This window comes from Bipolaris victoriae (genome assembly GCF_000527765.1).
Source record: "Bipolaris victoriae FI3 unplaced genomic scaffold scaffold_74, whole genome shotgun sequence".
In the NCBI taxonomy this organism is placed as follows: domain Eukaryota; kingdom Fungi; phylum Ascomycota; class Dothideomycetes; order Pleosporales; family Pleosporaceae; genus Bipolaris; species Bipolaris victoriae.
The window spans coordinates 111,506-135,430 of record NW_014575318.1 but is presented as its reverse complement, the minus strand read 5'-3'; the positions used below and the strand labels follow the sequence as shown (position 1 = coordinate 135,430).

Below are 23,925 nucleotides of genomic sequence, written 5' to 3'. Positions count from 1 at the left end.
CTCTACCTCCCCTCCCCCGCCATGTACCCTATTCCGGTTCCAGCGCCCTGGAATCCGGTCCTGGGCTTTTTCTTGATTCGCATACACAGAGTCATGCATGCAAAGGCCGCCTTTTGTTCTGTTTTTGCCGATCCGATTTCTAGGCGCTTGTAAATGTCATGCTTTTGAGCTTTTCCTCACTCTGCTTCATGCACGCGCGGACGGTGCAGGTGGGAGGTTTGTGGATGCGCGTATGTGGGTGGGTGGATGTTGTGTGACGTTGCTGAAACTTGTTGGCTTGGGGAAGGGAAGAAGTGGGATATGGGGTTATGTATGAGAGATTTTAGAGAAGTTTTGTCAGGAAAGGGAGAGGAAAGGTGGGTTGAACTTGTAGAATTGGTTGAGTGGAGATGGGGGAGAGGAGAGATTTCTTTCTTTCCAAAGTCTTGATGGTAGTCGTTTTTTTTTCATTGAGATCGTGATATACGACCCAGCTACACTTATTATGAGCAAAAGTATGATCTTAACCAACTAGACATAGCTTCGTAGCATAGTTCTGCTTTTCATCCCAGTCATTCATCTTCTACATCAACCAGCGAATCCACATCCACGTCAGAATCCAGTGGAACCGCCTTCTCAAGAAGCCGCTCAAAAGCTGCCCGCTTCTGAGCTGGACTATAATCATCCAAATTCTTATCCTGTCGCTCCTCAAACCAGTGCCATAGTTGAGATTGAGTAAAATTGCATTTCACAAGTGCAATATCAGACTGCGATATCGCATCAATCACCCTCACCGTCCCACACAATATTGCATCCGAGACAACATCTCTCTCATTTCCATAACAATCTATCCACGACACCATCGTTCCAGCCTGAAAAAGGAGCTTCACTATATCCTCAAAGCCATTCAGAATCGCTCGTTCGATCGGCGGATCATCATTTCTACCCAAAGAATTCACACCAGCACCGCATCTGATGAATGCTTCAGCACTTATATGCGATCCCAATTCCACAGCGAAATGTAAAGGCGTGTAACCCAAGTTGTCGCGCGCGTCGAGATCCGCGCCATGAGCACACAGACACGAGATGATATCCTCAACCTTGCAGTTGTCGGTGAAGTAAAGGACATGGTGAAGGGGGGTAAGACCATAATTAGCAACAGCTTGGGCGTCAGCTCCCGCTTCTAAAAGCGCCTTGATGCATCTCAGCGAGCCGCCTTCAACAGCATAGTGCAGCGCGGTTTGGCCTACTGAATCTCTTGCTTCGGTCTTCGCGCCGCGCGAGAGCATTATGTTGACATGAGCGGAATTGCCAATGCGAGATGCTCACATGAGAGGTGTTGCGCCTAGCCAGTCTCGATCTTCAATTCGTAAAGGGTCGAGATCGATTTGCGATTCGAGATCCACAGCGGATAACCCGCCTATTATGCGATGGAGGGGGCTGAGATGTAGATCGTAAGAATCTTCTGGCCCGATAAGGTCGCGTAGTTTGACCACACCGGCATTGTATCTGCGATTTAGTAGAATTTCAGCCCACGCTGTGTCGGATGCTGATCTATGCATCGTTGTTAGTTAACTATCGTACCAAGCCAGGACCGGTAGCTCCTTTTACCTTCCCGATCTGTCCTTAAATCCCAATCTGCTCCCATGGCTGTGAGTAATGAACAGATTTCGAGTTGCCAGTCATTCCTTGCCCACTGTGTTAGGTGTTAGTGAGTGGCATTCATTATTGTTAAAAGCTACTATGCAATTCCCCTTACATGCAAGATAGAGCTTCCATCCGGCGCAATATCGTACGGCGAAACCTCCCGGTTCTCCAAAAGTCCCTTAATCGCATCTATATCTCCTTGATGAACATAGTTCCAAACGGGGTCATTGTATGGTATTTTCCTCGGCACTTTGACGACCCACGAAGAGTTTTTACCTTTGAGATTACTCCACGTGGAGAAGACCAGGGCGGTACGCAGCATCCAGGTAGGGAAGTAATATGTTACTCTAGATGACGATGAGGGATGAGATCGTGAGCAAGACGGAACATTGCAGGGCCGAACGTCCAGTGAGGGCGTGCTTGTAGAAGAGTAGAATAGCGTACCGATAGTTGCTGAAAGCCATTGTGGAGTTTGATATTGGGTTCGGACGTGGCATTGGCAATTGCAAATCCATTCACACGCTTTCGTAGGCAAGTTGGTTGTTATGCGAAGTTGAGTCGATGGTTCATTACTGTTGTCGTACACTGACTGTACCAGAATGGATCTGATATTTTCTTGAGGACATTGGTAGGTTTCCAAGTCATTTTCTTCATGAATTCTGACTGATTTTAGTTGGTCAGATATGCGGTTCAGCGAGGCAGAAGTCTCAGCATGGTTTTTGCTGTGCACAATTGCAACCTCCTCGATCCTTGACAACAACTCCCGGTTCCGGCGACTACGGAATGGTTAGCTCTCGCCATGCTCATAAACATTAGGTGCAAAGTATGATCTAACTTACAGGTTTACTGAAAGGAGAACTAATTGCAAATTCCGATGCGCATCTGAAATCTTTTCTCGAATCTCTGCCAACTCTTTCTTTCGTCGTGTACTCAGCCCAAGGCGAGACAAGCCCTTTCCATTCCTCAACAGATTTGCATGGGCGAACTGAGTCAGTTGGTCCAAGTACGTTTCCAGTTTCCCAATTGTTTCGGGTAAGGTGTTGTAGGCCAGCCTTGCCGCCGGTGTCTTGCTATTCCTCAACGCATCATCTTCATCACGCACCACGGTCAGAGTCGTTTGTAGATCAGTTAACTATGGCTGTTAGATGAGCCAATTTCCAAGAATCAAATACTGCATACAGTATTCAAAATTGCGATGAATTCAGCCTGAGGATCCATGCGAGATTTCATGTGGTCTAAATGCTGTATAATCGACCCCGCGACCGTGATAAGGGTCAGGATACTTGCAGTCACTGAGAGCGGATCCATGGTAGACAACAGTCGGAGGACTGAAACAGTAGATTGTTGAAGAATGCTCTCTCTGATAGATAAGTGCTTGTTTTGTTGTCATGGGGGCGGAACAGAAGGAAAGCGGGACGAGAAGGCTGAGAGGAGAACAGCCCAACCAAGGGTTCCTTCCATATTTGCCTAACTTCGACACGGCGTAGCAGGAAATCACTCGAGTGTAAGCAAAAAACAGCAGTACATCGTTGCAAGGTATAAGATATATGCAGAATTCTAATTCAAGAATAAACACTACCATTCTTTCCTCTTGCGATCGCATGAGAGAGGCAAATCCAATCACATTGCTGAGGCCTACCACGTACATTACCCATCCATCCATCCAGCTCCTCGTACCTCCATCCCAAACTCACCCGACCCTAAGCGGACATCCCGTATTATTAAACGCGGGATTCAGCTTCGAAGTCGCAAAATTCAAGACCGCACCAGTTACATCAGTCACAGCACCAAACATACCAGGCACCGGACTAACAGCCAATTGGTACAGCAAACACATCAAATCCTTCACCGTCACCTCATCCGGTAGCTTTCCATCGCGGATGATACCAAACGGCGTGCTAAGGGCGTTGAAATTGCTAGTACCGACGTTTCCACCGAACAGCTTGGGGTACTGAAGATACATGGCGAGGATCTCAGTCGCGGCATCGACAACACTGTATGGTTCGACGCGCGAATACCAGTTTTCGGGGATACGCTCGGGAACATGGCGCCAGCCGCCTGGTGCAGAAGGGTCCTCGACGGCACCGAAGAAGGCCTTCATCGTCTCGAGATCAGGTATACCTTTGTTACCGTAGCTAGGGAAGAGTTCGTAAAGAAAGGCTGCGGCTCCGTAGAGGATCATTGCCAAGGGACTGAAAAGGAAGTTTGGATTCTAGAAGACATTAGTAGTGTTGTGTTTGATGGAGTAAATACAAAGTGGAGCACTCACATTGGATACAGAGTCGTCGTATCGGTTACTACGGTATTTGGCAAGGGCATTGCGGTCAAACTTTCCGCCAGAGACTTCATCAGCGACCCTCTTCATCTGTGCAAACAGCGTACCATTGAAGCTGTAATTGTCACCATCTGCAAGGAAGTAGTCGTTGCGCGTGAGTGACGAATCAGCCTCAAACTTGCTGTGTGCATTGAGACCGGGCTGACGGGCGAGAGCAGGCAGGAGCGCAGTACGTGACGTAGCGTCACATGCGATACTCAAACGGCCAGTAATAAAATCGCCGCCAGCTTGCATACCCAGGACGGTATGAACGACGGATAAATCATAGCCGACGTTGAAGACGTTTTGCTGAGCGTCGACAAGTTCTTGGAAGGTTGTGATTCCATCGTGAGAAATAAAGTTATGCTAGAGCAATGTTAGTAGTCTGCGTTCAAACTAATAAAGCTGTATCAACAGTTGCTTACGTTTGCGAGTGCGTTCAAACCGGGACATGGACCACGAATATCATTGGGTCCAGGAGGGGTGTAAGCATGGGCAGTATCGCCGTCTGCTGGAACTTTGATTCCGCCTCTTTGGTTACCAGGAGCGCCATTCTTTGCTCCCGTGTATGTGTAAGGCTCTGTGTATGGAGCAGCGCCCTTGTGATCGGGATTGAAAGGACAGTTTTCCTGGCGCTTTTCGACCGGATGAGCGTTCCTGAAGATGCTGGGGTTCACACCAGGCTGATTTCCTATCCAGGGAAAGGCAACAGTAGAAGCGGCATGGATGGAGAGGAGAAGCGGAAGTATATACATCATGGATAGGTGGTCGCCACCAAGGACAAGTGCCTATCTGGTTTGTGTCTTTGGAGCCTTTTTCTCTGACCCGATCTCAGATGACAGATGGAACTCCTAGGGCTGTTTTGATGGGTGAATTGCCATGCTATATGCTATGGGCGCCAGTTCAACCGGGTCGAACGGAGGAAACGGTTTAGTTCTAGTCAGAACCGCTTACCTAACAAGAGAGCGGAACGAAATTTCTGTTCAATTGCTATATTTTCGAATGAAGTTTTGGTGGTGTGTAGTGGTGGCAGGGACTAGGTGTTCCCACAACCTATATCCAGGGCTATACAAGACCGCTTTTAATACACCACAAAAACTGCCTTAGGTAGCAATCGTGGCCACACACACATACGCCCTTCTAATCAAGTGAATTCCAATGGCAGAGCCGATCCTGAACTATCCCGAAGTCTAGCCGGATCTACGCCCCTTAATAGGCCTACGCCACAAAAGGGAAAAAAAATGCAAATCCAAACAAGATTTAAGAAAAGAATCAAAAATGTAGCAAAGATCAGCACATCGTAATGATCACAATACCAGGGCAACAACCCCTCAATGTCAGTCACGTGCCTGCGTGGGCACCGTACACCACGAACTGTAGTTCACGATAATCAAGCACAGTTGATCGTTGTAAACAGTAACTCCCGCTTCTCTACTGTTGTTATTAGAATTACAAACCAACAAATTCCATCTCCATGGTCAATAAGCTAGATATTCCAGAACATTGGCCAGCCATTCAGTCCATGTGAGCGGGTCACTGCGGATTACAGGAAGTGGAGTCAGGCAATTCTAGGTGGTGGGGTTACTCTTGCATCTCAATGTGGAGTCTTCTAAGCACTGCACACTACATACAGTACTGGCGGTGAACACGTCTACAGAAAATGGAGACTCCAATGTGCATACATTCAGCAAAAGCCAATATGTCTAGAGCGAAACAATGTTTACTCATTTCTTTCGAGTGACACGCTAGTCTAGCTACATGATTGATGTACAGAGCGCGACAGGAAAAAGGAAGCCAGTCATACGGATGGTATCAAGCGCCAGCAAAACGGATGCCGACTCAAGTACGCCGCGCACGCCGATTAGGATCATAAAAATATAGAAGCGATGTATGGATGCGATATCACAGGTCTTGTTGATAGGATACGTCGAAGATGCCAGGGAACTTATTTGTTAACCTGGGATTCGCGCTTGACGACAGGGTTCTCGCCAGACTTGAACTTGCTGTCGGATGGGAGAGGCTCGCTGGGTTTATCTGCAAATATCTCATTTAGTCTGATCCCAAATGCAAAGAGGTTCGCGCAAGCTTCTTCGTCGGGGGTAGACTCACCATGTCGTGCGTAGAGGTGATGCTCCTCGTCGGCATATTTACCTACAGCACCGCTCTCGACCTCCTTACGAGTGAGAGAAAGCTTGCTCTTGGGAAGTCCCATAGAGCCGAGGAAAGTGACACCGTTCTTCCACTCAACTTCCTTGCGCTTGTTGTCCCACTTCAGCTCCTCGCCCATAATATCAATAACCTTGGGAAGGGCCTCCAGAGCAGCTTGGGCGTTCAAGAAGGCAAGACGCATGCGGCGGGCAATTACGTCAGTGGCAGTCTGAGCGTACTCGTGGCGAACGCAGTAGCGAACCTCACCATCAATGTAGGGATAAAGCTCAGACATCTTGATTCCACGGACAGGGAATCGCTGCTCAGTGGGCGCTGAAAGAGATGCAACGGTCCAGGCACGGTCACCATAGGCCTGGCACAAATACTTGGCTACATCGGTCTCGATGCCATAGTGTTGGATCAAGTTGATGAAGAGAGTCTTGGAGAAACCGTGAGCGCCAACGAGGCGGACACGGTGGGTCTGGCAGGTACCATCGAGAGGAGCCTCGTCCTTGACCTGAGTTCCGCTGATAAGAGTGGGATTGTCTAATGGCTTTGGTGCTAGACCGAATTCCTTAATTGCCTCGTCGACGGTCTCCTCAGCCATTTGGCGGTAAGTCGTCCACTTTCCACCTGAGCAGGTCAACAGACCAGAGGGAGAGGTGGTGACCAAGTGGTTGCGGACAAGGCCTTCAGTCGCGCTTGCCTTGGGGTCGCGAACCAAAGGACGGATACCCGACCAAGCAGCGAGGACGTCACCACGGCGAACGTTGATTTCAGGCTGTAGGTAACGCTTGACCTCGTTAAGAATCCAGTCGATCTCTTCCTCACCAGCAATGGGGTTTTGCTTGATATCACAAGCAGTGTCCGTCGTACCGGCGATAGTATTGCCTTGCCATGGCAGGAAGAAGACGACACGGCCATCAGAAGTGTTGGGGTCAATGAGACCCATGTTTGCAGGGCTGTAGTAACCAGGGAGAATGACGTGGACACCAGAGCTCGGAGCAACGATTTCTGGCACCTCCTGGTCGTCCATTTTGCGGATAGAATCAGTGAAAGGACCAGTGGCGTTGATCACGCCTTTGGCCTTGATGGAGAATTCCTGAGGCTTCTTACCGTTGCTCTCCTCAATGAGATCCTTTGCCTTTGCACCACACAGACGGCCATTGGCATCTTTCTCAAGGCCAGTAACTTCGAGATGGTTGACAACAGTAGCGCCATAGAGTGCTGCAGTCATAGCAAGCGAGACGTTCATGCGAGAATCGTTGTGTGCACCATCTGTTCACGTCAGGGATTGACTTCAAAATTAGCCGTTGAATGACGCACCGTAGTATACCAGAGCTCCGATAAGGCCTTCCTTCTTCAGCATAGGGAATGCGTCCAAGGCCTTACTCTTTGTCATGTAGTAGGAGGACTCAATGTTCTCTGATCCGGCGAGGAAATCATAGAACTTTGTGCCAGCCCAGAAGTAGGGCGCTTGCCACCACTTCTGGATAGGAATCATGATGGGAAGCCATTGTGAGAGATGGGGTGCAGTATCCAAGAAGTAGCGACGTTCGCGGAGAGCTTCGACGACAAGTGCGTATCTGGGGGTCGGGTTAGTAAGGGACATGGCAGAAATCGTTAAAGTACTCACTGGTTGTAGTCGAGATTCCAAACGGCCTTTTCAAGATATCGTACACCGCCGTGTACTAGTTTGGTACTTTTACTGCTCGTACCACTGCTAAAGTCGTCGCGCTCGACGAGCGCAACCTTGAGGCCTCGTGTGACGGCGTCAAGAGCAATACCTGCTCCTGTTGCGCCACCACCGATAATCAGGAGGTCGTATGGGTCCTCTTCCACTTTCTCAGGTGTTGAGCTGCCACCGATCCATCTCCTTGCCTTCTCAGCAACCTGTGAGACGACACCAGCGCTGCGCTTCAGCTGGGCGATCTGTTCGTCGCGGCTTTTGGCACTGGGAAACTGTGGTGGGCGGAAGATACCTCCCTCACCGTAGGTTGGTGGAGGAACTGCGGCAGCTTCGCTGCCGGGGATATCGCGAGGTCTGAGGGTGACATAGAGGGCTCCCGCGCCGACTGCTCCAGCTCCCGCTGTGTAGAGCAATGGCTTGATAAAACGGCTTCCTCGTCGGGCAGCCATGGTGATGATGTGCAGATGGATCCAAGTGTCACTGGAGATGTAATCGCCCCAGGCGCTGTTGGTGTATTATACAAATGTGTGTTCAAAAAATAATACTGGTAAGATGTGCTGAGGCTCAAGCCTTCACATATCTAAAAGTCTAGTTAGCGGCCGCGCAGCGGAATCGGAGAGATTGGCATCGAATAGTCGACCTACCTCGGGAAGTGTTTAGAATTGCATGGTGAGCATGGAGTTGATGGATTGGTATTTTTCCGGGGGAGGATTTGTCGTGGAGGAAAGGTGGCAGACAGGAACAGTGGAGCTTCAAAAGTCTGAAGCGCATCCGCCGCTTGGGATGACGAAAGCGTGGGTTCGCGTTAGGTTGCGCTCCACCTCGGGAATGGCGGGACATTGGACGCTGGAGCTGGAGCTGGAGACTGCACGTGCAGGCTCTCGGCCGCTGAAGCACCGTAGCAGGGCAGCCCGCCTGTTGGCTGCGCTTCTGCATATGCCCTACACCTGTAGTATACAGATGTACATTCACGTGAACTGGCCGTGTTTCGGCAGTGGTTGTGCAGCCCTTTGGGCATTCAGTGACATTTGAAGTGGCGGATGCAGACAGAATAGGAAGCTCTTCCGACTCTCCCCCTCAATCGCGGTTTGGGTGGAGTACCCAACCGGAAGCGGCACACCCCCACGGAGACTCGCCAAGCGCAGTGGATCGCAGAGCCTCATGATGATCTCATGTCCTGTGGATTCGTGTATCGAATGGTGCTGCCAGCATTGATTCATGTTGAATATCACGGCGGCGATCTCTCTTGTCGACGCCCAATCCTTTCCACATACGACCATATACCCACAAAATCAGCCAACAGCCAGCCATGCCACCCTCGTTCCGCCCTCCCCTAGAGTAGACCCAAGCTTCTCACTCTCCCGTACCAGTACCCAACAGAAAAAAATATGACAACAACCAGACCACACCTAGCCAAGCCCCCTTTCTCAAATCCGTGCCACCCACAACAAAAGTACAATGTCCAATGCCACCACCGCGCCCGTGATGCTCAGCACCGCTCCCTGATGCACCCATCCTAACCGCTCCCTACGTGTCTGCATGCTGATCACAGCGACAACACATAAGACAAGCGAACAAATGGTACCAATCATAACGCCAGCATCCACAACACCTCGCTCCTTCTTCCGGCTCGTCACCGTCATCAGACACAAGACAAGGTCCAAAACCACAGCTGCACCTAGAGCTGTCGAGTAAAATCGCAGTTTGGTCATTTCAACCTTGTGTTGGTTACTCTCCACCTCGCCTAGTAGCGCGCGCCGCTCGTTGAAAATGTCCGCGTCGCGGTGGGGATTACGCAACGAACGGAACAGAGTGCTGAAATAGCCTTTTCCCTCTGTACCTTGCCTGCTCGAATCAATTGCTCCGTAATTTGCCGCGTGGATAACGGGCGATGAATCAATCGTATCGTTGTCATCGTCCGAATCTTCAATGCCAGAGAGGGATGCCTCTTCAGGCTCCTCTTGTATCCCAAACAGCTTTCTTGTTTTCCTCGCACATGCCTCGAAAAACTCTTGTCCCGGAAATTTTACAGACGCATCGGGGTCGATGTAGATATAATAGCCCCCTTCTTCGTCTTCCGGGTGGTCGTATTCGTTCCAGTACCGTGGGTGTGCCTCTGCCTCAGACTCTCCCCGTATTATCGGAGGAGGATAGTCGGAGTAGGGCTTGCGACTCTTCTTCCTAAATGCCTGCAGTGGCGGTGGGTCGACAAACTCATGTACCGATGTTGCAGAAGACTCCTCGTAACGTGACGCAAGCGGGCTAGACTGGCCGTCATACGAAGTATTGGATGTGGATGTAGCTGTAGGAGACATCTGCGATACTGAAGCGCTGGCACTACCCCTAGCCTTACGGCTCCGTCGTTGGACGGGCTCTGGTAACTTGCGAATGTCCTTATCCAAGAGGGAAATCCAAAAAGGCGCAGACATGGCGCCTGGCTTGCAGCAAGCCCACACAGCATGTGCCTCCAAAGAGAAGCCTCGGACACGCTCAACCTGCATTTATTAGTAGGTAACTCGGAAGAAAAAATCGGGGTCTGACATACCAAATGACTTCGGTCAAGCATCTGGATGAGAGACGTAGCCTGGTTGCCCTCACGGCGAATCTCTAGGATGGCATGAGGAAACCGCTGGGTCGACTCGGATTTGGCGGCTGAAGTCCAGTCGTCGCTGCCAAGGTCTTCAAATAGCTGGTCTGTCAAAGAGATGTCCTTGTCCAGAGTTGCCCAAGTACCTCCTGCAGAATTGTTGTGAAGCCCAGTAAACCGGGTTCGCTTCAAGAGTGCACCAGCAATGGGCTTTGCGGATGTGTGTTCAGCAAGCCATTGCCGGGCAGTCAAGACATTCTCCCGTGGACTACAAGAATGCTTAATACTGTCATTAGTCACAGATGTATCCAAGAAGTTTTTTAGATATCTGCGTTCCATCTTTACTGTCTTGACACTGGATGGTGGTGCGTGTTGTGCATCGCCTTCGTCACAAACAATAACCGCCGCTTGACTTGAAGCACAACACCGCACCTGCCCCGCTGCCTTGATTCCAATGCTCCCTTGCATCTCCTCCGCTGCGCCTATCGTGCCTGCGTTTTGCTTGAATGCAAACGTCTCGGGATGATCAAGAACAACAAGTCCAGTTGTATCTTCGCTGCCAACATAAGGGTCCATGTTGGCCGTGGACGAGTGGCGGCGAAGTGGTGTTGGTCTAGAAGATGAATTGCGCCTTGCTTTGTTGATATAAAGTCGCATGTGTTGAAGAAGCAACACCTGGGCCTCAACAATGTGATCCGGGTGTATCCAATATGTTGCTTTGCTTCCTTTGGAGCCCAAGGGCACTGTGTCCAGTGCTAGGTCAAAGTCCACGTCATCTCCTCTCTCCAAACTTCTTGATATGCGCGCAGCCGGCGACTGACCAGTAACACTGGTAGCGTTAGCCGCTGATGTACTCTCGACGTCGAAGGCCGAACGGAGCGTGTCGAGTGCGTCGACGAACTGGTCCAATAGGTAGCCCAGGTCTAGCTGAAAAAGGCTGTCCGGGCGGCTGCTGATCTCTTGCTTGAAAACATAGGCAAGCTCTCCATCTTTGGTCCAGCGCTTGTACTTCTTCAGGATCTTGACGAAGCCAGTTCGTTGGGTGACTTGGAAGCGGGATAGCGACCTGATTTCCTCTCCGGTCCTGTATTTGTGTGTGTCAGCGGGGTGGCCGTGGATACGCGTGCACGAGTGTGTTTGTCGCGTACCTCAGGACGTCTGCTTCGATCTTGGCATATCTCTCGACGGTGCGAGCGGGGAGACGCCCACTCGCCGGATCGCGTTTCGTACGCAGGTGGTGTAGGGTCTTGCTGATGTGCTCTAGCCTCCGTTCGATCTCGCCGCTCTTGCTTCGTATGAATAGGTTGATGCGATCATGCTGTTCCGCGAGGACCTTGAAGAAGGTGTCGCCAAAAGCTCTCTCTGTGCTCTCGCCCTGGCCGGGTATGGATACGGCCTTGTTCGTGCCTGGTGTGGTCTGGTGCTTGATAAGCTCTTTGAGGTAGTCGTAGTCTATGTTATCTGCAAGCGCGCAACTGTTAGCCGAGACGGTCACGCAATGTGGCGTCGGACACTTACAGTGGCCCCATTCTGGTATGGACCTCTGCCTCAGGGTATCGCCGTACTTCATTCCAACAAGTAGCGCGTAGGGATGGAGGTCGTGGGCGTTCAATGGGACAGGGTACTGTAGGACAGAGGTGTAGCGTCGCAGGAGGCAAACAATGGTGCGAACTGCCAGCCGTTAGATAACGGGATCCCAATAGCGCAACGGCGGAGACGTTGATGGTTCCATCTCATGTGTCGCAGATCCAAGGCATCATTTGGGGCATTGAGCCGCCGAACGGCCGAGAGGCTACCGCGTACGGACTGCTTACCGAACGGCTTAACTAGGAAGCGATAACAGTTGAGCTGACGACTGAGAGGCGCGGGTCGGCTGCCAATGTTTTGAATCGGTCCTATGCCAATGTCACCGGAACCGTTGAGACTATATACTGACCGGATAATTAGCCCAGCGCACACAACCAGAGGAAGGGCAGCATTGAGCTTGTGAAAAGCAGTAAGGACTGAAGCTGGGTGACCGCATGCATATCCATGGCCAAAAGCTGGGAAGGGAAATGACATCGGCCGCGCGCGCTGGTTCACGCTACTTATTCGCACCCCTGCCACGCCCTCCGCCGTCATCCCAGTCGATGCACGTGCAAGCATCCATCGCTGTTGAAAATCCACGGCAGCCCTGCCGCCAACCAATCTCCTCCCCCACTCAACACCACGCCTCCGTCGCCGCAGCAGCCTCAGCCCCGACGTGCCAATGGCAAAGAAAAAAAGGGAAGAAAATATCTGCGCGGCGGATCCTCACAATGCTCCTCCAGCCAGCCCAGGCCAGCGCCGCTGCGGCCTGGCCACCGCTGCCGTTTGACAAGGCCACGAACGGCAATGCTCCTCCTATTGGCTGCAACAGCCCACACTGGTCCGGAGACGCATCTCCCTCCGTTCCCATTTCCATTTCCATGTGAAATACGTACCGTATCGTATCAGGAGCTAACGGCACTTGAGCACCACATAAACGACAATTCCAATATCGAAACTCGAATCGATTCCCTCTCTCCGTGGACTGCGATCATGCCTGTACGTCAATATACCGTGATATCCGGACAGACCCTGCTCGACAGCAAAATGTCATCAGTGCTTGCTGATTGGGCATTGTATATATCTGGAGAAAAATGGAGCACAAAAGCTTGCCTCGCAACAAATATGGACCATACCGCAAGCGCATAACGAACATCTCCACTTGTCTTGCGTGGGGCGGAAGCGGAAACAATATTCCACTCGAACATCGCTTACTGCAAATAATCCAAATCTGCCGATACTCATCCAATGGCGAACAGGATCCCACATGACGCAATCCTTGCAGATTGATCGCCAAATCGCTTACTAGGAGTATGATATGCTCGTGATTTTGAAGGAAGAAGAACAAGCGCGCGCAAGAGTCAACGGTTATCAAGATCCCCACGAAATTACGTGCGGCCGCCGGCCACCCGTCGCAGGGTCTTCGATCCAGAGCAGAAGTGGGCCTAATCCACTCATCGCCTGTAGGTCCGTAAGCCGCGGCAACTTGTTACTAGTCGAGAGAGAGTCTACAGCGGGCATGGAGCCACACGAGTCTGGCTGCCTGAAGCAGAAGAGGAAAACTGAGTCAAACGGCTCTAGACCATGTCCATAATTCCTAAGCAGAAACCCCACGCGGCACGCTGCATCCGCAACAGCACCCGCCTTCGAGACGGGGACGGTAGCTACACCCAAGCATTGCTGAGATACACTCATCTTTTCGTATACAAAAAAACGGTTCTTTTTAGGAACCAAGAGCCCAAAAAGGATCCATGTGCATAGCCGAAGTGCCACAAACTGCTGCACAATCAGCCACATTGGCATTGCTTGTCTTGACCCGACGTATCTGCGAGGCGTAGGTATACGACATGCATGCAGGCGCTGGCCTGTCAGGTCGCGTGCTCACCTACCTATACAAGCAAGGACTACGTTGCAGGGATCCGGAGATTTCTACATAAGACATGGTGCATATGCAGCTGCCATCACACAGCCGGAACGGACATCGTTCCACTGGCGAGGCCGACGCCGCCCACGTGGGTGCTCTGGATGGTGAGCGTTTCATTTCAGACACTGGCAAGTTACGGCACTCTGCATTGCTCGCGTTTTAAACTGCACGCTCGGTGCTGTGCCGATGGATTTCGATCGACTCATAGTTGAGGCTGGCGGGGCTCGTCTGACGCTGAAGGATGCGCTTGGTCTGGATTGCCGTTGTCGTACGACATGAACACTGAACCATTACAACAGCACCAATGCGGATACGCTTAATCGGTTGATTAGGAATGCAGCTGGATATTCAACTACCTGTAAAAATGAACTTGCAATCAGCAGCATGCGCAACGTTTGCCTAGGTTAACATGAGTATCAATTGCAATCCTACATGCATATGCGCGCAGAAACACTCAATGCAACGCACAATGTACAATGTACATACACTTCCAACTTGCATGCCACGTCTCTCTCTGTCCCATGTACCATCTCTGTTATCTATCTCTTGGCCCAAAAGCAAGACTCCAAATCTATACACCTCATCTTATCTCTAAACTCTATCCTCCACTCCTCCCCTCACACGTCGGTACTTCGTCATGCACCCAAGAAAAAGGCGCGCGGTGAAGACAACATCCAGCACCCAAAAACATGCTTGCGATAACAATGCAAGCCACAAAGATGCGCTGGCACATTACCATTGCCAAAGGAAAAAAAAAGTTGGCCAGCAAAGACATTTGGAATCAATTAAGCCATCATAACCCAAATCTTGACTCCCTCACCGCCCTCTTTCCTCTTCCCATCACTCCCCACTTTACCCTGTCCAAACGTATGCTCCTCCAGCACCTCCATTCCCAAATGCTTATACACATCCCTGCCATTCTCCGACGTGGCCTCCAGCACAACCGGCCAGCCCTTCTCCTTTGCCATCTTGAGCACCGGTCTCATCACCTCGCTGACTTTGTGATTGCAACTCTTGTCATTGGAGGGATGCTCACGGTAGTTTCCCAGCAAGGAGAGATGCAGCATGTGTGTTGCGTTTGGGGGTAGATGTTGTTTCTTTGTCCTGTGCGCGGCAAGGTTGAGTTCGGTGACGCCGGGTGGGTAGTGCGGGGGGATGATGGGTTCATCTTCTATGGGCTCGAGACGCCTGTCATTGTATATACATATTAGTCTCTTTTATTCCACCATTATCAAATCCAAATTCCCAATACTAAATTTTTTGACTCTTTATGTGATTTGGAAGGAAAATAGAAGAAAAAGGAAGTATGGAGAGTGTAGGGAAAAAGTATGGGGAGGTAGATAACAACGTACCATACACTTGAGATTCCACTCCCCGCAACAGTAATAGCCCGCGCCTCACCTGCCAGAATCCCCGGAATCACATCTGCGAAGATTTCCCGGTTGTGTTCATAACTGACGTCTGTCTCGCCTCTCTTGGCTAGTTCGTCCATGAGCACGTAGCGCTGGAAGGGATCGTCTTTAAACATTTCGCCTATTATATCTACGGCGTGATCGAGTGGTTCTTCGATGAGACCAGCGGGGATGGGGATTTCATTTCCCATCTTTTCTTTTAAATCCGCTTGAATATATCTGTTCTCTTATATGGAGAAAAAAATTGGATGTCTCTTCCCTTCCTTCTTTTCTTACTAAGGAAAGAAAAACGTTCGAGATTGGGGAAATATGCCAAGTAAATGTGTAGAAGTAAAAAATCTGGGCGACTGGGACTATGTTGATGACTGGCCCGAAAGTATATGTAAGAACACGCACGAGTTAGCCATGCCTGAGTTGATCGGGCCGAAAGAAGAGTGTATTTTGTAAGCACCGGCTGGGCATTTTTCCGCTTGTTAACCTAGGGGTGTTACAGCGTTAGCTGCGTGCGTAGTCGTTTCCGCAGTGGACGTCGATCGCTCATTCGGCTGTTAGTGTTTCACGTGGTGAAGTGTCTACCGCAACCGGGGGTAAGCCGGAATCCACAGTGTCTGGGGGTCGAGTTTCGGCATATGTTTCAGGTACTTGTTGCGGCTTTAAACGATGACAGCCGATCAGACACGTAGTTTGCAACATTGAAATATTTTTGCATTACTGGTCACTCATATCGAAGACGATTATTTTTTTTGATCTTGAAATACATGAAGCGATGTCACAGCCTACCTCCCATATAGAGTACTGCCTCTGGAGAAACACCGTACTGTACACATGATATGCAACACCCACATATGTTGACCCCGAACAGACTTGACCGCTTTTTTCAATGCTTAACCTGGGGGGAGCAGGCTGTTGTCGACAACATCTTGTGCCTCCATCTCCTCGACTTCTGCGCTATTGTGGAGAGGAGAGCGGGGTAGAGCCATTAGACCTATTCTAACGTTAGTGTTGATTCTTAGGTAAAGTTTCGAGCTACGTACCAGTTCTCGCCGATTCGAGAATACCAAATGGTGCAATCAGCTTCATGAACGAGTCGATCCTGGTGGGCTTTGCCGAAACCTCTACTATGCAATTGTTGGTGCTAATGTCAAGCACTTTTCCACCAAACTGATGAGTCATGAAGGTGATGGCACGCAGATGTTCGTGCTTGTGTCGAAGCGCCTGGCTGATGGGCAGGTTTGTGGGGTGGTAGTCCTTCCTCAGCGACTCACGAGCAGCATCGTGTGCTGCAGCATTGCGCTCATCCTCTGACATGTTCTCGATTTCGTGACGATCCGTCTCGGGTGGCTGGGCCATTTCGCGGTGGTGTGCAAGAAGCTCCTCAAAGTACTCAGGTCCGAGGATCGAGACCTTTGCGAGAAGCAACTCGCGCTGAACGAGGGGTGACTCGGTGTAGTCGAGCACAGCCCAGACAGGGACTAGGTCCTCCAATTGGCGGCGGGCCTGTTCTATAACCCCATCCTGACCTTGGAGCACAATTGTCATACGCGAGAGATCATCCACCTCGGTGTTGCAGACGACCAGACTGTCAATGTTGAAGCCACGGGCGGCCAGGATACCGGATACACGGGACAGCACACCGGGCTCGTTCTGGACCAAGCAATTGAGGATGTGACTCTTTGGGGGGGCCTGTGACGGAAGTGGTGTCTCGTAGAGAATGTTGCTGACGGCAGCAGGCGCCGACCATGCCGGAGGGCGGTCTTCGGTTGGGAGCGGCGCGATGCGGCGGTGGAGGGCCTTGTAGGCGAGTGCCTGTGTAGATGAGGAGCTGGATGCCCTCTGTTGCAGGCGGAGGGTGCCGGCGCATTGCCTGCTGAGGAGGCTGCGCAGCGGCAGTACTGCGCGCCGGGAGGCCATTGTGGGATGAGTACGTGTGTATACGTAGCAGAGCAGAGTATATAGAAGCGAGGGAGCCGTACAAAGTCAAATACAGCGCCGGTCCTAAGGCGCGGCCGATGGTCGGAGGAGGCGCCAACGGGCAGGTGCAGCCGCGGCACGCTAAGTAAGCGAGCAGCAGCTGTGCCCAGGCGACAAGCGAACAGTGATTGACTGGTGCGTCCATCTTGACCTTTGACTTCGACATCGACCCTCGCCGCACGTCTATCTTGTCTCTAAGCGCCCACCGAACCATGTCTGAAGAACGCCGTCCGCGATCTCGCTTTGATAGCGACGAGCCGGAGCGTCCGGCACGTTCGCGCTTCGACACTGACCGCCGCTCTAGGTCTCCGTCGCGACGAGAGTCCGAGTCGCATCGCGCTCGTAGCCCTATTTCTCGTGAAGGCACAGACAGCCCTGCCTCGGCCAGCTTCAAGAACAAGGCGGCTGCGGCTGCGGCTGCGGCGGCTGCGAGGATCAACGCGCAGATTCAGGCGAAGAAGGGCATCCAGCACGTCGATGTGCCGCCAATTCGCTCTGTATGTCCCTCGCCAAACCTCTTCACCAAAGCCCACTACTGACCGTGCCCAGGCGCCCACTCCTCCAGTCGCCAAGTCGCCCGCATCCAATTCTGCTGCGGCCATCAGCAACGAGACGTACCAGCAGGATGGTGACTACATCAAGGACATTGAAATCAATGATCTCCGTAATCGTTATACACTGACCAAAGGAGCCACACAAAAGAGGGTAAATAACTGTTTTTGCTGTTCACTGATCGATTAGGATCATGTCCTCGCTCTGCCCTGGGAGCCGGACTCTGTTTGCGCATCTCTCTGCATGGAGAGTCAGAGCTTACTTGATCTTCTAGCGCGTTCCAAACCCCGTTTATCAGATGCTAACCTCCATGTGATATATAGATCAAAGACGAGACTGGCGCCGGTACGCATTCCCCGACTATACCTGCTGATGTTTAGAACTCCTGCTTATACATGCAAGATGTCACCACTCGTGGAGAATATTATCCCGACAAGAACATGGCCACTGCTGCTGTAAGTTGATGTTTCTGATTTCAGCATGCAAATGTTAATCAATGTCGCAGAACCCCCCGCTCTATCTCCGCATCACTAGCACTTCCAAGGAGGGCCTCGAAAAGGCTGTAGCAATGATTGAAGAGATGAAGAAGGAAGATCTCCCTAACTTAGTTGACGAACGTCGTTTCCGCCGTCGCGAGCCCGAGAACTTTGAACGTGACGAGTTTGGTCGGGTATGTCTCCCTGTCCACTAGGGTCAATACGTCGCTAACTAGGAACAGCGCAAGTGGCCCGAAGAGAAAATCTCCGTAGGTCTGGAGCCTATTAGTGGCTTTAACTTGCGAGCACAGGTTGTCGGTCGCGGTGGCGACAATGTCAAGTTTATCCAACAGGAGACAGGCTGCAAGGTGCAAATCAAGGGTCGCGGTTCTGGTTTCATGGAGCCCAACTCCGGCCAAGAGAGCGACGAGCCCATGTACCTCCACATTGCGTAGGTGCCTTGTTGCTGTCATGTATATCTGTGCTGACAAGACGTAGCGGACCCCGCCCTGAAGGTGTAGCCCAAGCGAAGCAGCTCTGCGAAGAGCTGCTCGACAAGGTAAAGACAGACTACCATGCTTTCAAGGACCGCCCTGCATCAGCTCGATTTGGTGACCGCGACGGCTACTCCGGTGGCCGACCAGGATACGGCGACCGCGGCGACCGTGGCGACCGTGGCGACCGTGGCAGAAGCGAAAGCTATGGTTACGGAGGCGCTGGTGGCTACGGCGGCTACGGCGGACATGGTGGGCAAGGAGGCCACAACGGCTATGGTGCCCTGGAGAGCCACATGTCACCAGCCGCCGCAACGCCAACTGCCGACGCGAACAACCAGGCCTTTGATGCGAATGCTGCCCAAGCATGGATTGCATACTACCAGCAAAACCCTGACCAAGACCCCTATGCCCAATATGGTGGTTACCAAGCATATCTTACCATGCAGCAGCAGCAGTATGCCGCTTACTATGCTCAGGCCGGTTATGGACAAACTCAGTCGCCTGCTCCAGGGGCCGGTGCCGCTGCACCACCTCCACCACCACCTTCCGAGCCTGCGTCGGCTGGCTATGGTGCTCCCCCGCCACCACCTCCGCCTGCTGCTTCGCCTTCAAACTACGGCGCGGTACGTATACATTATGAGCACAAGATGGTCTCAGCTAATGTGCCATTAGGTCCCTCCACCGCCCGGCTTGTAAGTGTCAAGCAACGACTATGATTGAGCACTTACGACAGCCTCTCATCTTGACTTGATTGATTGAGCACAGTTCAAACAAACTCTCCTGTAATGATTCACAGCATGTCTGGTGGCGTTAGAAATAATACCTGTCGCTTCGGCGAGCTTGCTTGGTTGCTATTGAGCCGCGTCTCTGCTGGCGATCGGGTATAGTATTAGTTTGTCCGAATGGACTTAGTACTCTCATTAGGATACCAATGTTAGTGTTTTCTTAAAAGTGCTTGACATCTTGGTAAATGTGTGAACGCAATTTAGGTGTTAGGATTTATGAAATAGCAATTGATTCTATTTCTCTCTAAACAACATACTCTGAATCTCATAAACACTAGACTCGATTTGACTGCTAATTCGCAGTCATTCAAGTTCACTGCTCTCTGGGCGCATCTTTTTTCTGTGATGACGTCCACATGCTTTGTGATTGGATAGAAGCTGTAGGGGTTCTCCACACGAGAGGCGTTAACGTTCGCGTCCCTGACCCTAACCCCGGTACGTGCAGACTTGCGGAGCGATGTCGCTGGAGATAATTTGTGCAAATGTGCACCTGTCCTTCGCCATTGTGCTGACGCCCACCAGACAAGCCTCAGGATGCGGTCGCAAATCATCTGTGCCGGCCAAGCGGCCAAGTACAGGGTGAGTTAATCATCTCCTAGAGAAAAATATACAGAATGCGGCAAAAGTACAACACTTGAACAGTCATACTTGAGCATCTACAGTGAAATCAGCCAATGTACATGACAGAACACTAACAGCGTCCAAGCCTCACCTGCTCTCCTCGCTCCGGCAATCCGCCCTACAACCTCGAAGGTATCTAGCTACGACTCATGACCTGCCCAAGGCTCGCAATGTCGACATTGCCTCACGCACCCCGCCATATGCCAAACTACTCTCTCGCCTGGAGGAAGTACGGCGCGTGCTTGGCTCCTCACGCCAATTGACCTTGGCTGAAAAGATATTGTATTCGCATCTTGAGAACCCCGAGGAGTCGCTCTTGAGCAACACAAATGGCGGGCGGAATATCAGAGGCCAGGCAAACCTGAAGTTGAAGCCCGACCGTGTGGCGATGCAGGACGCTAGTGCACAGATGGCTCTGCTGCAGTTTATGAGCTGTGGACTTCCGACAACAGCAGTCCCAGCAAGTATACACTGCGACCATCTTATTGTCGTAAGTATTATTTCGTCCTTTTTGCCTCGATCGTAGAGCCTTGATACTGATACATTGCCAATAGGGTGAGAAAGGTGCCGAAGCCGATCTTCCACAGTCTATTGCAGGCAACAGCGAGATTTTCGATTTTTTGGAGTCGGCGGCAAAGAAATATGGAGTCGAGTTTTGGCCGCCGGGTGCGGGTATCATCCATCAAACCGTGTTGGAGAACTACAGCGCACCGGGTGTAATGATTCTGGGAACTGACAGCCACTCACCGAATGCTGGCGGGCTTGGCTCCATTACCATTGGTGTAGGTGGTGCCGACGCAGTAGATGCTCTAGTAGATGCACCATGGGAGCTCAAGGCACCCAAAGTCCTGGGCGTCAAGCTCACTGGAGAGCTCAGTGGATGGGCTTCTCCAAAGGACGTGATTCTTAACTTGGCTGGTCAACTCACAGTCCGGGTATGTGACATCGAGGATTGTGTAGTGATTGATGCTAACAAATGCGCAGGGCGGTACTGGCTACATCATTGAATACTTTGGTCCTGGAGTGCAGTCTTTGAGCTGCACTGGTATGGCGACTATCTGGTGAGAACAAAGTTCCCTGATGTTTCGGGATTATGACTGACAAAAAATAGCAACATGGGTGCTGAAGTCGGCGCAACTACATCGCTCTTCCCCTTCTCTCCAGCACATGTTCCTTACCTGCAGGCCACACATCGTGGATCCATTGCTGAAGCAGCCACCAAGATCGCTCAATCGCCAATGCAACAGAACCTCTTGCGATCCGACCCAGATGCCGTCTATGACAAAGTCATTGAAATTAACCTCTCAGAGCTGGAACCCCATATTAACGGACCCTTCACCCCTGATCTATCAACACCTCTCTCTAAGTTCAAGACAGTAGTTGAAGAAAAGGGATGGCCAAAGACATTTGGTGCAGGTCTCATTGGTAGTTGCACGAACAGTTCTTACCAGGATATGACCCGTTCAGAAGAGATTGTGAAGCAGGCGTCAGCTGCGGGCCTCAAGCCGAAGGCTGACTTCTTCATCACACCAGGCAGTGAACAAATCCGGGCAACATTAGACCGAGACAACACTCTATCTACTTTTACTTCAGCAGGAGGTACTGTTCTGGCGAATGCTTGCGGGTGAGTTCTCTCAACATCTTCTGTCAAAAAATCGCCATACTGACATACTCAATGACCCTGCATTGGCCAGTGGAAGCGCACAGACGAGGTCAAGAAGGGCGAGTCCAACGCCATCTTCACATCTTACAACCGCAACTTTCCCGGTCGTAATGATGGCAACCGTGCGACAATGAACTTCCTCGCATCCCCTGAACTCATCACTGCCATGGCATACTCTGGTTCCACAACCTTCAACCCTATGACTGACAGCATTCCCACGCCGTCTGGTGAGCCTTTCAAGTTTGCGCCACCAAAGGGCTCTGATCTACCTTCGGAGGGATTTGCAGATGGTAACCCAGATTTTATGCCCACGCCAGGTGTACCTGACCCCAATGTCGAGGTCGTTGTGTCGCCTACCTCTAGCCGTCTGGCACTGCTCGACCCCTTCCCAGCATTCCCTGACTCTGAGTTTACAGGGCTTCGCGTCCTCTACAAAGTCAAGGGACAGTGTACAACAGACACCATCTCTGCAGCCGGCCCATGGCTCAAGTACAAGGGCCATCTGCCCAACATTTCTGAGAACACACTGATCGGTGCAGTCAACGCGGAAACAGACGAAGTCAATGTTGCTTATGATGTGGATGGCAAGAAATCTGGTATTCCTGAGTTGGCAAAGAGATGGCGCGACCAAGGTGTTGAATGGCTCGTCGTGGCAGAGCACAACTACGGTGAAGGCTCTGCACGTGAGCACGCCGCTCTGCAGCCGCGTTACCTGGGAGGACGCATCATCCTCGCCAAGTCTTTTGCCCGAATCCACGAGACCAACCTTAAAAAGCAAGGTATCGTACCTCTGACATTCGCAAACGAGGCCGACTACGACGCCTTTGCGGCTTGCGACCAAGTTGCCACAAGGGGATTGTTGGATGTATTGAGGAGCGGTGGCAAGGGAGAGGTTGAGTTGGTTCTCAAGAAGAAAGATGGCAGCGAGAAGGTGGTCAAGACCAAGCACACGCTCTCGCAAGATCAGTGTGGCTTCATCCTTGCTGGCAGCGCGCTCAACCTTTTGGCGAGGAAGGGAAGAGAGATGAAGGAGGAGATTACTAGGAGTGCCGAATTGACTGACTAGAAGTTGGATGACTGGATGGAGACAATGACGACAATTAAAATCTAAAAAGGAAATGGCGCATGGCGCTGGTGGTACATAGTTCTTGGATATTTAAGCAATCAATGGTAATTCAGATGTGTATTGAATAGCCACTTCATGATTTATGGTTTCCACATTACTGTCTTGGATTATTGGGGAGTTTTGCTGTGAAACCTAGGAATTTGAATGATTTCACTGACTTCTCTGAAAAGGCCCACTTGTAATGTCGGGTCACGTGGGGTGTGTATTAGCTTCAGATGTCTCACCTCGTGTTTCCTTCCTAGATCAATCTCTGCACGCCATGAGAGACTTGCTAACCACCACATGAGCCAATTGTGGGGCCACAACCAAAATGCTCTGTAAAATCAATTAGCATTGAATGGCAATGCGCCGCCGGCGAACTCGTTGAGAAGAACTTTTGTCGACAAGCAGAATTATCGTTGAAGATTTTTCTACAATGGCATCGAAACCACGTGCCATAACGGCAAAGGGGCTGCAGTCACTCCTTATACGCATCGGTTCAGCATCATCAGGAACCAAGTCAATTCTCGAGGAACGCTTTCGGCAAAACTTCACCAAATCCCGTCTCTTTGCTCGTCATCCAGAATGGGAGGCTTCGCGGCCCATAGGCCAAAAACTTCGCATCATGAGCATCGACATGGGTATCAAGAATCTGGCTTTCTGCGAGGCCGAAGTCTCATACCCGGTGAAAGACAGTCTGGATGCGAAGATGGATATCTTAAGGTGGGAAAAGGCGGATCTTGCTTCTGTAAGACATCAAGGCGTGACCGAGAGCAGCGAACTAGACACGACCAGACTGAGTGACGCGGAAGCGGACGCAGATGAAGAAGTGGATCCTTATTCCCTGGATACTTTGTCTAAAACTGCGTACAAGCTTATCAAGGAAACGATACTATCTGGATCTCCGGATGTCATCTTGATCGAAAAGCAGAGGTGGCGATCAGGTGGTGGTAGCGCGGTACAGCAGTGGACGCTTCGCGTGAATACA

At 51.2% G+C, this 23,925-nt stretch overlaps 7 protein-coding genes across 7 annotated transcripts; 1 reads left to right on the top strand and 6 right to left on the bottom strand.

Annotated features, from left to right (window-relative positions):
- Positions 1-932: 932 nt before the first annotated feature.
- Positions 933-1,304, bottom strand: COCVIDRAFT_56290 (hypothetical protein; the record flags this gene model as incomplete). The annotated part of the gene is made up of 1 exon (XM_014698674.1): positions 933-1,304. A coding segment is annotated over one exon (372 nt), but the record flags the coding sequence as incomplete, so codon positions are not given.
- Positions 1,305-2,934, bottom strand: COCVIDRAFT_28777 (hypothetical protein; the record flags this gene model as incomplete). Its single annotated transcript, XM_014698673.1, has 5 exons — positions 1,305-1,516; positions 1,591-1,675; positions 1,739-2,402; positions 2,466-2,758; positions 2,806-2,934. 5 exons carry the CDS (start codon positions 2,932-2,934, stop codon positions 1,305-1,307), a joined length of 1,383 nt encoding a protein of 460 aa, XP_014554159.1.
- Positions 2,935-3,316: 382 nt separating this feature from the next.
- COCVIDRAFT_105691 (hypothetical protein) lies at positions 3,317-4,695 on the bottom strand (the record flags this gene model as incomplete). Its single annotated transcript, XM_014698672.1, has 3 exons — positions 3,317-3,838; positions 3,896-4,306; positions 4,366-4,695. 3 exons carry the CDS (start codon positions 4,693-4,695, stop codon positions 3,317-3,319), a joined length of 1,263 nt encoding a protein of 420 aa, XP_014554158.1.
- Positions 4,696-5,885: 1,190 nt separating this feature from the next.
- On the bottom strand, positions 5,886-8,227 carry COCVIDRAFT_28775 (hypothetical protein; the record flags this gene model as incomplete). The annotated part of the gene is made up of 3 exons (XM_014698671.1): positions 5,886-7,366; positions 7,415-7,674; positions 7,725-8,227. The coding sequence occupies 3 exons, from the start codon at positions 8,225-8,227 to the stop codon at positions 5,886-5,888; spliced, it is 2,244 nt and encodes a 747-aa protein (XP_014554157.1).
- Positions 8,228-9,205: 978 nt separating this feature from the next.
- Positions 9,206-15,458, bottom strand: COCVIDRAFT_39940 (hypothetical protein; the record flags this gene model as incomplete). The annotated part of the gene is made up of 6 exons (XM_014698670.1): positions 9,206-10,273; positions 10,324-11,449; positions 11,514-11,826; positions 11,884-12,036; positions 14,772-15,043; positions 15,208-15,458. 6 exons carry the CDS (start codon positions 15,456-15,458, stop codon positions 9,206-9,208), a joined length of 3,183 nt encoding a protein of 1,060 aa, XP_014554156.1.
- A 693-nt stretch (positions 15,459-16,151) lies between these two features.
- Positions 16,152-17,178, bottom strand: COCVIDRAFT_105807 (hypothetical protein; the record flags this gene model as incomplete). The annotated part of the gene is made up of 2 exons (XM_014698669.1): positions 16,152-16,252; positions 16,302-17,178. The coding sequence occupies 2 exons, from the start codon at positions 17,176-17,178 to the stop codon at positions 16,152-16,154; spliced, it is 978 nt and encodes a 325-aa protein (XP_014554155.1).
- A 272-nt stretch (positions 17,179-17,450) lies between these two features.
- On the top strand, positions 17,451-22,898 carry COCVIDRAFT_28772 (hypothetical protein; the record flags this gene model as incomplete). Its single annotated transcript, XM_014698668.1, has 14 exons — positions 17,451-17,735; positions 17,788-17,943; positions 18,114-18,135; positions 18,193-18,245; positions 18,296-18,460; positions 18,509-18,717; positions 18,765-19,386; positions 19,436-19,455; positions 20,082-20,127; positions 20,255-20,659; positions 20,724-21,104; positions 21,154-21,230; positions 21,281-21,773; positions 21,864-22,898. The coding sequence occupies 14 exons, from the start codon at positions 17,451-17,453 to the stop codon at positions 22,896-22,898; spliced, it is 3,969 nt and encodes a 1,322-aa protein (XP_014554154.1).
- Positions 22,899-23,925: the final 1,027 nt, after the last annotated feature.